Source organism: Salmo salar, chromosome ssa13 (assembly GCF_905237065.1).
Source record: "Salmo salar chromosome ssa13, Ssal_v3.1, whole genome shotgun sequence".
Classification (NCBI taxonomy): Eukaryota; Metazoa; Chordata; class Actinopteri; order Salmoniformes; family Salmonidae; genus Salmo; species Salmo salar.
This window is the reverse complement of record NC_059454.1, coordinates 2263191-2277953: the sequence shown is the minus strand read 5'-3', so window position 1 is coordinate 2277953 and position 14763 is coordinate 2263191. Positions and strand designations below refer to the sequence as shown.

The window sequence follows — 14763 nt, the reverse complement described above, 5'->3', positions numbered from 1 at the left end:
GTTGAGAGAGAGACGAGAGAGTGAGAGACAGTGATAGAGTAAAAGAGAAAGGAGGCAGAGGAGAACATAGTCAGGACAGATGCATTTTAAAGCAGCACTCCTCAATCTCTGTTAATGCCTAAAAACAATCCCAGTGGACAAAACAGCAAGGTTAGGGACATATTAGGCAGACCGACATATTTTAAATAGCTTTAAAACAAATCAAGGCCACGAAGAGCGACAGGGCAGAGCAGACACAGAGAAACATGCATGGCCAAAAAGCATTAATTCACAACCAGTAATGAAACGGCCTTTACTGTAGGAAAGACAGAAAGACTGAGGACTGCATCTTTAAAAGTAACATAGTGGTTAACAGACTACACAATGAACAGAGTGGTTAACAGACTACATAATGAACAGAGTGGTTAAATGACCTCAGTCATTATCTCCAGCACAATACCAGGGTCTACCTCAGTTACTATCGCCAGCACAATACCAGGGTCTACCTCAGTCACCATCTCCAGCACAAAACCAGTCACGATCTTCAGCACAAAACCAGGGTCTACCTCAGTCATTATCTCCAGCACAATACCATGGACTACCTCAGTCATTATCTCCAGCACAATACCAGGGCCTACCTCAGGTATTATCTCCAGCACAATACCAGGGTCTACCTCAGTCATTATCTCCAGCACAATACCAGGGTCTAACTCAGTCACTATCTCCAGCACAATACCAGGATCTACCTCAGTCATTATCTCCAGCACAATACCAGGGTCTACCTCAGTCACTATCTCCAGCACAATACCAGGATCTACCTCAGTCATTATCTCCAGCACAATACCAGGGTCTACCTCAGTCATTATCTCAAGCACAATACCAGGATCTACCTCAGTCATTATCTCCAGCGCAATACCAGGATCTAGCTCAGTCACTATCTCCAGCACAATACCAGGGTCTACCTCAGTCATTATCTCCAGCACAATACCAGGATCTACCTCAGTCACTATCTCCAGCACAATACCATGGACTACCTCAGTCATTATCTCCAGCACAATACCAGGATCTACCTCAGTCATTATCTCCAGCACAATACCAGGATCTACCTCAGTCATTATCTCCAGCACAATACCATGGACTACCTCAGTCACCATCTCCAGCACAATACCAGGGTCTACCTCAGTCACCATCTCCAGCACAATACCAGGGTCTACCTCAGTCATTATCTCAAGCACAATACCAGGATCTACCTCAGTCACCATCTCCAGCACAATACCAGGGTCTACCTCAGTCACCATCTCCAGCACAATACCAGGGTCTACCTCAGTCACTATCTCCAGCACAATACCAGGGTCTACCTCAGTCATTATCTCCAGCACAATACCAGGGTCTACCTCAGTCATTATCTCAAGCACAATACCAGGATCTACCTCAGTCATTATCTCCAGCGCAATACCAGGATCTACCTCAGTCACTATCTCCAGCACAATACCAGGGTCTACCTCAGTCATTATCTCCAGCACAATACCAGGATCTACCTCAGTCACTATCTCCAGCACAATACCATGGACTACCTCAGTCATTATCTCCAGCACAATACCAGGATCTACCTCAGTCATTATCTCCAGCACAATACCAGGATCTACCTCAGTCATTATCTCCAGCACAATACCATGGACTACCTCAGTCACCATCTCCAGCACAATACCAGGGTCTACCTCAGTCACCATCTCCAGCACAATACCAGGGTCTACCTCAGTCATTATCTCAAGCACAATACCAGGATCTACCTCAGTCACCATCTCCAGCACAATACCAGGGTCTACCTCAGTCACCATCTCCAGCACAATACCAGGGTCTACCTCAGTCACTATCTCCAGCACAATACCAGGGTCTACCTCAGTCACTATCTCCAGCACAATACCAGGATCTACCTCAGTCATTGTCTCCAGCACAAAACCAGGGTTTACCTCAGTCATTATCTCCAGCACAATACCAGGATCTACCTCAGTCACCATCTCCAGCACAATACCAGGGTCTACCTCAGTCACTATCTCCAGCACAATACCAGGGTCTACCTCAGTCACTATCTCCAGCACAATACCAGGATCTACCTCAGTCATTATCTCCAGCACAAAATCAGGGTTTACCTCAGTCATTATCTCCAGCACAATACCAGGATCTACCTCAGTCATTATCTCCAGCACAATACCAGGATCTACCTCAGCCACTATCCCCAGAACAATACCAGGGTCAACCTCAGTCACTATCCCCAGAACAATACCAGGGTCTACCTCAGTCACAATCTCCAGCACAATACCAGGATCTACCTCAGTCATTATCTCCAGCACAATACCAGGGTTTACCTCAGTCATTATCTCCAGCACAATAACAGGATCTGGATCCCTGAGACACACCGCAGTCCTAAACACTACACCAAACACTGACGGACAAATCCTAACTTATGTTAATGAGAGACTAGGTGAAAATGCACACACCAGCCTTAAACCACAACCACAAATCAACCAGACGAACGAAAGGGGCAGATGCTATTTCCATACCAATGTCATAAGATGTTACGAATTAAACCTCGGTTTACAGAATATGACCATATGGTTTCCCTTTTACCTCAACCTGACATCATGAATAATGAACGTATGGTTTCCCCTTTACCTCAACCTGACATCATGAATAATGAACATATGGTTTCCCCTTTACCTCAACCTGACATCATGAATAATGAACGTATGGTTTCTCCTTTACCTCAACCTGACATCATGAATATGACCGTATGGTTTCCCCTTTACCTCAACCTGACATCATGACTATGACCGTATGGTTTCACCTTTACCTCAACCTGACATCATGAATAATGACCGTATGGTTTCCCCTTTACCTCAACCTGACATCATGAATAATGAACGTATGGTTTCACCTTTACCTCATCCTGACATCATGAATATGACTGTATGGTTTCCCCTTTACCTCAGCCTGACATCATGAATAATGAATGTATGGTTTCCCCTTTACCTCAACCTGACATCATGAATATGAATGTATGGTTTCCCCTTTACCTCAACCTGACATAATGAATATGAACATATGGTTTCCCCTTTACCTCAACCTGACATCATGAATAATGAATATGACTATAGCATCGAATAGTCGCCGCGATATGCAATTTTTAAGGGAAGTTAGGAACCAATATACACAGGCAGTTAGGAAAGCAAAAGTTAGCTTTTTCAAACTGAAATTTGCATCCTGTAGCATAAACTCTAAAAAGTTCTGGGACACTGTAAAGTCCATGGAGAATAAGAGCACCTCCTCCCAGCTGCCCACTGCACTGAGGCTAGGTAACACTGTCACCACCGATAAATCCACAATAATTGAGAATTTCAATAAGCATTTTTCCACGGCTGGCCATGCTTTCCACCTGGCTACCCCAACCCCGGTCAACAGCTCTGCACCTCCCACAGCAACTTGCCCAAGCCTACCCCATTTCTCCTTCACCCAAATCCAGATAGCAGATGTTCTGAAAGAACTGCAAAATCTGGACGCCTGCAAATCAGCAGGGCTAGACAATCTGGACCCTCTCTTTCTAAAATTATCCACCGCAATTGTTGCAACCCCTATTACTAGCCTGTTCAACTTCTCTTTCGTATCGTCTGAGATCCCTAAAGATTGGAAAGCTGCCGCGGTCAAAGGGGGAGACACTCTAGACCCAAACTATTACAGACCTATATAAATCCTACCCTGCCTTTCTAAGGTCTTCGAAAGCCAAGTTAACAAACAGATCACCGACCATTTCGAATCCCACAGTACCTTCTCCACTATGCAATCTGTTTTCCGAGCTGGTCATGGGTGCACCTCAGCCACGCTCAAGGTCCTAAATGATATCATAACAGCCATCGATAAGAGACAATACTGTGCAGCTGTATTCATCGACCTGGCCAAGGCTTTCGACTCTGTCAATCACCACAATCTTATCGGCAGACTCAACAGCCTTAGTTTCTCAAATGACTGCCTCGCCTGGTTCACCAGCTACTTCTCAGACAGTGTTCAGTGTGTCAAATCGGAGGGCCTGTTGTCCAGACCTCTGGCAGTCTCTAGTGGGGTGCCACAGGGTTCAAATCTCGGGCCAACTCTCTTCTCTGTATACATCAATGATGTCGCTCTTGCTGCTGGTGATTCTCTGATCCACCTCTACGCAGACGACACTATTCTGTATACTTCTGGCCCTTCTTTGGACACTGTGTTAACTAACCTCCAGACAAGCTTCAATGCCATACAACTCTCCTTCCGTGGCCTCCAACTGCTCTTAAATGCAAGTAAAACTAAATGCACGCTCTTCAACCGATCGCTGCCCGCACCTGCCCGCCCGTCCAGCATCACTACTCTGGACGGTTCTGACTTAGAATACGTAGACAACTACAATTACCTAGGTGTCTGGTTAGACTGTAAACTCTCCCTCCAGACTCACATTAAGCATCTCCAATCCAAAATTAAATCTAGAATCGGCTTCCTATTTCGCAACAAAGCATCCTTCACTCATGCTGCCAAACATACCGTCGTAAAACTGACTATCCTACCAATCCTTTACTTCGGCGACATCATTTACAAAAATAGCCTCCAACACTCTACTTAGCAAATTGGATGTAGTCTATCACAGTGCCAACCGTTTTGTCACCAAAGCCCCATATACTACCCACCACTGCGACCTGTATGCTCTCGCTGGCTGGCCCTCGCTTCATATTCATTGCCAAACACACTGGCTCCAGGTCATCTATAAGTTTTTGCTAGGTAAAGCCCCGCCTTATCTCAGCTCATTGGTCACCATAGGAGCATCCACCCGTAGCACGCGCTCCAGCAGGTATGTCTCACTGGTCATCCCCAAAGCCAACTCCTCCTTTGGCCGCCTTTCCTTCCCGTTCTCTGCTGCCAATGACTGGAACGAACTGTAAAAATCTCTGAAGCTGGAGACTCATATCTCCCTCTCTAGCTTTAAGCACCAGCTGTCAGAGCAGCTCACAGATCATTGCACCTGTACATAGCCCATCTGTAAATAGCCCATCCAACTACCTCATCCCCATATTGTTATTTATTTTACTCCTTTGCACCCCAGTATCTCTACTTGCACATTCATCTTCTGCACATCTATCACTCCATTGTTTAATTGCTAAATTGTAATTACTTCACCACTACGGCCTATTTATTGCCGTACCTCCCTAATCTTACCTCATTTGCACACACTGTATATAGATGTTCTATTGTGTTATTGACTGTACGTTTGTTTATTCCATGTGTAACTCTGTTGTTGTTGTTTGTGTCGCACTGCGTTGCTTTATCTTGGCCAGGTCACAGTTGTAAATGAGAACTTGTTCTCAACTGGCCTACCTGGTTAAATAAAGGTGAAATAAAATATAGGTTCTCTTTACCCCAACCTGACATCATGAATAATGACCGTATGGTTTCCCCTTTACCTCAACCTGACATCATGAATAATGAATGTATGGTTTCCCCTTTACCTCAACCTGACATCATGAATATGAACGTATGGTTTCCCCTTTACCTCAACCTGACATCATGAATAATGAATGTATGGTTTCCCCTTTACCTCAACCTGAATCATGAATAATGAATGTATGGTTTCCCCTTTACCTCAACCTGACATCATGAATATGAACGTATGGTTTCCCCTTTACATCAACCTGACATCATGAATATGAACGTATGGTTTCCCCTTTACCTCAACCTGACATCATGAATGTATGGTTTCCTCTTTACCTCAACCTGACATCATGAATAATGAATGTATGGTTTCCCCTTTACCTCAACCTGTCATCATGAATAATGACCGTATGGTTTCCTCTTTACCTCAACCTGACATCATGAATAATGAATGTATGGTTTCCCCTTTACCTCAACCTGTCATCATGAATATGAACATATGGTTTCCCCTTTATAAAATATATATGGTGAAATCTTCTCCCTGTTTTCTTACAGCTCCAACGTTCAGAAATCTCCCTGTAGGCTTTTAGCGCCAGAATTCAGAAATGTTTCAATAGTTGTTAGTGAAATAGTCACTATATAAGTGGAAACCTTTCTTTTGTGTGTGTGTGTGTGTGTGTGTGTGTGTGTGTGTGTGTGTGTGTGTGTGTGTGTGTGTGTGTGTGTGTGTGTGTGTGTGTGTGTGTGTGTGTGTGTGTGTGTGTGTGTGCGTGCGTGTGCGTGTGTGTGTGTGTGTTATATAAAACAGGGGCATATAGCGCTCCAAGTCCAGATGTTGTTGTTGCCATATGGCAGCAGCACACTGAGGTGCGTGTGTCGGTCATAACCTGGTCAGTGCAGCAGGCATCAGATTCTCACAGCTTTATGACAACATGTCCTACCTCGTTTGGTTAATTGACAGAGGAGGAGCCCGGAGCTGCAGGGTAGAGGAGGAACTGGGAAATTAAATTAAACACTGTTTGAGGAACAGCTGCATACTGTATAGAGGTGAATTCAGTTACATTTAGACTATGTCTGAATTGTAGTGCACTATACAGGACCCATAGGGCTCTGGTTAAATGTAGTGCACTACTTTACAGGACCCATAGGGATCTGGTTAAATGTAGTGCACTACTTTACAGGACCCATAGGGATCTGGTTAAATGTAGTGCACTATATAGGACCCATAGGGATCTGGTTAAAAGTAGTGCACTATATAGGACCCATAGGGATCTGGTTAAATGTGGTGCACTACTTTACAGGACCCATAGGGATCTGGTTAAATGTAGTGCACTACTTTACAGGACCCATAGGGATCTGGTTAAATGTAGTGCACTACTTTACAGGACCCATAGGGATCTGGTTAAATGTAGTGCACTATACAGGACCCATAGAGATCTGGTTAAAAGTAGTGCACTATACAGGACCCATAGGGATCTGGTTAAATGTAGTGCACTATACAGCACCCATAGGGATCTGGTTAAATGTAGTGCGCTACTTTACAGGACCCATAGGGATCTGGTTAAATGTAGTGCACTATACAGGACCAATAGGGATCTGGTTAAATGTAGTGCACTACTTTACAGCACCCATAGGGATCTGGTTAAATGTAGTGCACTATACAGGACCCATAGGGATCTGGTTAAAAGTAGTGCACTATATAGGACCCATAGGGATCTGGTTAAATGTGGTGCACTACTTTACAGGACCCATAGGGATCTGGTTAAATGTAGTGCACTACTTTACAGGACCCATAGGGATCTGGTTAAATGTAGTGCACTATACAGGACCCATAGAGATCTGGTTAAAAGTAGTGCACTATACAGGACCCATAGGGATCTGGTTAAATGTAGTGCACTATACAGGACCCATAGGGATCTGGTTAAATGTAGTGCGCTACTTTACAGGACCCATAGGGATCTGGTTAAATGTAGTGCACTATACAGGACCCATAGGGATCTGGTTAAATGTAGTGCACTACTTTACAGGACCCATAGGGATCTGATTAAATGTAGTGCACTACTTTACAGGACCCATAGGGATCTGGTTAAATGTAGTGCACTACTTTACAGGACCCATAGGGATCTGGTTAAATGTAGTGCACTACTTTACAGGACCCATAGGGATCTGGTTAAAAGTAGTGCACTATACAGGACCCATAGGGATCTGGTTAAATGTAGTGCACTACTTTACAGGACCCATAGGGATCTGGTTAAAAGTAATGCACTATACAGGACCCATAGGGATCTGGTTAAATGTAGTGCACTACTTTACAGGACTCATAGGGATCTGATTCAATGTAGTGCACTACTTTACAGGACCCACAGGGATCTGGTTAAATGTAGTGCACTACTTTACAGAACCCATAGGGATCTGGTTAAATGTAGTGCACTACTTTACAGGACCCATAGGGATCTGGTTAAATGTAGTGCACTACTTTACAGGACCCATAGGGATCTGGTTAAATGTAGTGCACTATGCAGGGCCCATAGGGATCTGGTTAAATGTAGTGCACTATACAGGACCCATAGGGATCTAGTTAAATGTAGTGCACTATATAGGACCCATAGGTATCTAGTTAAATGTAGTGCACTATATAGGACCCATAGGGATCTGGTTAAATGTAGTGCACTACTTTACAGGACCCATAGGGATCTGGTTAAATGTAGTGCACTATACAGGACCCATAGGGATCTAGTTAAATGTAGTGCACTACTTTACAGGACCCATAGGGATCTGGTTAAATGTAGTGCACTACTTTACAGGACCCAAAGGGATCTGGTTAAATGTAGTGCAGTACTTTACAGGACCCATAGGGATCTGGTTAAATGTAGTGCACTACTTTACAGGACCCATAGGGATTTGGTTAAATGTAGGGAATAAAGGAAAAATAGGGCAATAGGGCACCATTTGGGACACCCCTTAGCCTATTTGAAAAGGGGGCTGGCGTGGCCAACCCTCTACTAATGTGCACGGTGTCTATAGCATAACATGGTGCTTACGCTTTGAGGACCTGTCCAATCTCGTATTTGTCGGTGACATCAGAGATGTCGTCTAAGTTCCGCCCATCTCGCAGGGCAAGGCACCCAAATGGCATGACGGCATCCACCTATCGGAGACAAACATTACATTGTCAATCAACACATCTACCAATAAAGAACAAACATTGCAGTGTCAAATCAACTCCTTTAAAACAGACAGTGTTTCTGATTGAAATGCACCTCATAAAACTGACATACAGCAAGAGAGTCATTTCATTTCTGTAGGATACGTTTTCCACACTGAGACAGTGATAATGAGCCGAACCCAACCAATCTCTCTATCCAGGAGGTTAAAGTCCCCGAACCCAACCAATCTCTCTATCCAGGAGGTTGAAGTCCCTGAACCCAACCAATCTCTCTATCCAGGAGGTTGAAGTCCCCGAACCCAACCAATCTCTCTATCCAGGAGGTTGAACCCAACCAATCTCTCTATCCAGGAGGTTGAAGTCCCCGAACCCAACCAATCTCTCTATCCAGGAGGTTGAAGTCCCCGAACCCAACCAATCTCTCTATCCAGGAGGTTGAAGTCCCCAAACACAACCAATCTCTCTATCCAGGAGGTTGAACCCAACCAATCTCTCTATCCAGGAGATTGAAGTCCCCAAACACAACCAATCTATCTATCCAGGAGGTTAAAGTCCCCGAACCCAACCAATCTCTCTATCCAGGAGGTTGAAGTCCCCGAACCCAACCAATCTCTCTATCCAGGAGGTTGAAGTCCCCAAACACAACCAATCTCTCTATCCAGGAGGTTGAACCCAACCAATCTCTCTATCCAGGAGATTGAAGTCCCCAAACACAACCAATCTATCTATCCAGGAGGTTAAAGTCCCCGAACCCAACCAATCTCTCTATCCAGGAGGTTGAAGTCCCTGAACCCAACCAATCTCTCTATCCAGGAGGTTGAAGTCCCCGAACCCAACCAATCTCTCTATCCAGGAGGTTGAACCCAACCAATCTCTCTATCCAGGAGATTGAAGTCCCCGAACCCAACCAATCTCTCTATCCAGGAGATTGAAGTCCACTAACCCAACCAATCTCTCTATCCAGGAGGTTGAAGTCCCCAAACACAACCAATCTCTCTATCCAGGAGGTTGAACCCAACCAATCTCTCTATCCAGGAGATTGAAGTCCCCAAACACAACCAATCTATCTATCCAGGAGGTAGAACCCAACCAATCTCTCTATCCAGGAGGTTGAAGTCCCTAAACCCAACCAATCTCTCTATCCAGGAGATTGAAGTCCCCGAACCCAACCAATCTCTCTATCCAGGAGATTGAAGTCCCCGAACCCAACCAATCTCTCTATCCAGGAGGTTGAACCCAACCAATCTCTCTATCCAGGAGGTTGAAGTCCCTAAACCCAACCAATCTCTCTATCCAGGAGGTTGAAGTCCCGGAACCCAACCAATCTCTCTATCCAGGAGGTTGAAGTCCCTGAACCCAACCAATCTTTCTATCCAGGAGGTTGAAGTCCACGAACCCAAACAATCTCTCTATCCTTAAGGTTGAAGTCCCCGAACCCAACCAATCTCTCTATCCAGGAGGTTGAAGTCCCCGAACCCAACCAATCTCTCTATCCAGGAGGTTGAAGTCCCCGAACCCAACAAATCTCTATATCCAGGAGGTTGAACCCAACCAATCTCTCTATCCAGGTGGTTGAAGTCCCAGAACCCAACCAATCTCTCTATCCAGGAGGTTGAAGTCCCAGAACCCAACCAATCTCTCTATCCAGGAGGTTGAAGTCCCCAGATTGAAAAGAAACCAGCTGTGACATCATCACCCAAAGGACTCTGCCCACCCATAGAATTACAATTATATTTCTATTAAGGCGTCTAATTTATTTGAATTATTTTTCTATCAATGATTCTAATTTATTCAAATTATTTTTCTATCAATGATTCTAATTACTTTTCTATCAATGATTCTAATTCATTCTAATTATATTTCTATCAAGGATTCTAATTCTATCTAGGATTCTAATCCATTCTAATTCTACTGACCCTCCATCTTGGGATCACGTCAGTAAGCCTCTGGTCTTCTGGGTTAGAAAGTCTCGATCCTAACCCCATCTCCTCTGACACCACTGATCAGTTTCCCTTAGTACAATCCTAACCTAAACCATGAGGACGATAAAAGTCTAAATTGATATTAGATAATTATCTAGGCCAGGGAAACTTCCTTCCAGAATCTAGGGATAACTTCCAACCAGTCAGTCAGGGACACAGTTCTCATTGGATAAATCCTCTTAAATGTAATGGCAAAATGTAGATTTCCGCCTAAATAGATATGCCCAAAAGTAACTGCTTTTCATGTGTAATTACATGATTCTGACATAAAAAAAAACATGTTATATTTGGAAAGAAGACATCTGGGAGATGATGAGGAAATGGAGTAGACAGATAGGAGTTACATAGTTCAGAATACACAAGATCAAGCACGCACAAAATAACCGTTTGTTTTTTATAATTTTATTTTTTGAAAATCATCTTTCATTGATAAGCTATAATTGAATTATTAATTCCAAGAGCTGGAAACACATCAGATGGCTTCCACACCATGTGAACAACATCAGGAAAAGAAAAGTGATTGATAGAGCTAACAACTAGAAAATGGGCAGATGTTTGAGGAAGTGTTGTCAGGTGTGGTCACGGGATGTTTCCAAATGTCCCTAAACCTCTCCAAAGTGACATATGTCTGTAACTTAGATCATTCCAGTGATATTACATTTTTCCAATCCTTAAATGCTATTTGTTCAGTATAAAAACACAATTTCTACCATATCAACCTCACTCCAAACATTGTGGTGGTGTTATGGGGTATCCAGGGTACATTCAAGTGTCCTTTCAACCTCTCCAAAGTGTCCAAATGTGGTAATTGCACTGTTTTTGGACGCTGGATGTACCTAAAAAGTTATTGTTCACTATAAAAAATACATTTCCACAACACCAACCTCTCTCAAACATTGTGGTGGTGTCGGGAGACATACAGGGGATTATCCAAGTGTTTTTTCAACCTCTCTAAAGTGCCTGAACGAATAGTCTAGGCATATCCAATGTATTGGTCCCACATACAAATAAACAGTTTACAAAAACAATATAAAAGCAACAGATATACATTTAAAAAAAATTATATAAAAATGTCTTATCGAACACAAACGTGGTTTACACATGTCTTTCACTAAAAAAGGTGCAACAATAGAAATAAGCTGAACTATTTACAAAATGGCGTTGAGGTTCCTTTTACATCCCAGGTATAGATGATTAGGTTTCACTTTCCCCATAGCTAGCGCATGTCGTGATAGTCTTTGAAACAAAAAGCGAACTGGCATTTCGGTCAGATGGGCTGGCATTTCACTATTATTTTTCCCCTGTATTTTCTGCAATGCTTGCAGTTCTTCCTTTTGTCTTTTGGCATGTGTGTTGGATAGTGGTGCTCACCTTGAATGGGGGGGGGTATGGTTGTGAGGTTGCTTTGGGGCCCCAAATTCAGCCATTTCTAACACCAGCTGCTCTCAGAAGGCCAAATTGGAGAGATGGATTTGACCTTTTGCTTGTGGAGAATGAAAGCATTTACTGTAGCAATGTCCACCAAGTGGTAAAGAAAAAAGTCTTATATTACTTCCTGGTTTTGTGGAGGGCCTGGTAGTAGCCTATCAGAGCATCAGATGGCTTCTGGTGGCATCTGGTTTCCGAGCTGGTCATGGGTACACCTCAGCCACGTTCAAGGTCCTAAACGATATCATAACCGCCATCGATAAAAGACAATACTGTGCAGCTGTATTCATCGACCTGGCCAAGGCTTTCGACTCTTGTCAATCACCGCATTCTTATCGGCAGACTCAACAGCCTTGGTTTCTCAAATGATTGCCTCGCCTGGTTCACCAACTACTTCTCAGATAGAGTTCAGTGTTTCAAATCGGAGGGCCTGTTGTCCGGACCTCTGGCAGTCTCTATGGGGGTACCGCAGGGTTCAATTCTCGGGCCGACTCTCTTCTCTGTATACATCAATGATGTCGCTCTCGCTGCTGGTGATTCTCTGATCCACCTCTACGCAGACGACACCATTCTGTATACCTCTGGCCATTCTTTGGACACTGTGTTAACAAAACCTCCAGACGAGATTTAATGCCACACAACTCTCCTTCCGTGGCCTCCAACTGCTCTTAAATACCAGTAAAACTAAATGCATTCTATCCCTGCCAGGGAAGTTGTTAGGCTTGAAGGTCTAATTTGAGGTTCTTTAGGTGTGGAGACTCTCCATCTAGCCCAGCTTTAACACCTCCTGGATAATCTGACCAATAATGTGCGTCTGAGTCTATCCGTTGGGTTATATAGCATGAACAATAAAGACACACTCACACAGGGAGAAGGTAGATGTCAACGATAGAGATAGACTCACCGGGCAAATAATAAGTCGATTCGATGTATATTCCACGTTGGTTTAACCGTCATTTCATTGAAATTACGTTGGCAACAACGTTGAATCAACCAGTGTTAGCCCAGTGGGGAGATGGTTGTGATTTAGGTTAGGGGCGAGGCATCAGAGGAGCATATAATCCCACCGCTGGCCCTAATCTCTCATCTCTTTCCCCAATCCAGATTGCTGGTGCTGGGATGGAGGGATTGTATGTGAGAGAGTGTGTGAGAGAGAGAGTGTGTGTTAGAGAGAGAGTGTGTGTGAGAGAGAGTGTGTGTGTGAGAGAGAGAGTGTGTGTGAGAGAGAGAGTGTGTGAGAGAGAGAGTGTCTGTGTGTGTGAGAGAGAGAGTGTGAGAGAGAGAGTGTGTGTGTGTGAGAGAGAGAGTGTGAGAGAGAGAGTGTGTGTGTGTGTGTGTGTGTGTGTGTGTGTGTGTGTGTGTGTGTGTGTGAGAGGATGTGTGTGTGAGAGAGAGAGTGTGTGTGAGAGAGAGAGAGTGTGTGAGAGAGTGAGTGTGTGTGAGAGAGAGAGTGTGTGAGAGAGAGTGTGTGTGTGAGAGAGAGAGTGTGTGAGAGAGAGAGTGTGTGTGAGAGAGAGAGAGTGTGTGAGAGAGAGTGTGTGTGAGAGAGAGAGTGTGTGTGAGAGAGAGTGTGTGTGTGTGTGAGAGGATGTGTGTGTGAGAGGGTGTGTGTATGTAAGAGAGGGTGCATGTGTGTGTGAGAGGGTGCGTGTGTGTGTGAGAGGGTGCGTGTGTGTGTGTGTGTGTGAGAGAGTTTTTGTGTGTGTGTGTGTGGGGGGAGGGGACGATGGCCTACTGAAACCTACATTTCAGACTATTACGTTGGTCATGGTGTGGACATCAGCCAGAATATAGTAATCCTAACAGATGAGATTGGGGCAGTGTGTGTGTGTGTGTGTGTGTGTGTGTATTACTATCCTTCTGGGTACCTGAAATCCCCAAAAGTCCCCACAAGGAGAGTAAAACATTGAAAATTGTCCCTCGTGGTGACATTTCTCACGTCCCCACAAGGACAAAGGCTATTTTATCCTGTTAGGGCTAGGGGGCAGTATTGACACGGCTGGATAAAAAAACATACCCGATTTAATCTGGTTACCACTCCTACCCAGTAACTAGAATATGCATATACTTATTACATATGGATAGAAAACACAGTAAAGTTTCTAAAACTGTTTGAATGGTGTCTGTGAGTATAACAGAACTCAAATGGCAGGTCAAAACCTGAGAGATTCCTTTACAGGAAGTGGCCTGTCTGACCATTTCTTGAACTTCTTTTCCATCTCTATCTTTTACTAAGGATCTCTGCTCTAACGTGACACTTACCACGTCGTACATAGGCGCTCAGAGCCTGGGAAAAAACAAAATGTCGTCATCCCAGCCCCAGGCTGAAACACATTATCGCCTTGCTCAAGTGGTCGATCAAGGGACACTGGGCTTAGGCGCGTGACCCGACCGCCCCCGCCTTTGTGATTTTTTCCTCTGTTTGCCGAAAAGGAGATTCCCTGTCGGAATATTATCGCTTTTCTACGAGAAAAATGGCGTAAAAATTGATTTTAAACAGCGGTTGAAATGCCTCGAAGTACGGTAATGGAATATTTAGAATTTTTTTGTCACGAATTGCGCCATGCTCGCCACCCTTATTTACCCTTTAGGATAGTGTCTTGAATGCACGAACAAAACGCCGCTGTTTGGATATAACGATGGATTATTTTGGACCAAACCAACATTTGTTATTGAAGTAGCAGTCCTGGGAGTGCATTCTGACGAAGACAACAAAAGGTAATCAAACTTTTATAATAGTAAATATGATTATGGTGAGTG

General features: G+C 44.1%; 1 protein-coding gene across 1 annotated transcript in view; it reads right to left on the bottom strand.

Moving 5' to 3' along the window:
* The window catches only part of LOC106566306 (mucin-19), a 285875-nt gene that overhangs the window by 180884 nt on the left and 90228 nt on the right, over positions 1–14763 (bottom strand). Inside the window, 1 exon segment of the mRNA XM_045692717.1 lies at positions 8469–8575. Within this exon segment, the coding sequence (XP_045548673.1) occupies positions 8469–8563 (95 nt within the window). The 5' untranslated portion in view covers positions 8564–8575.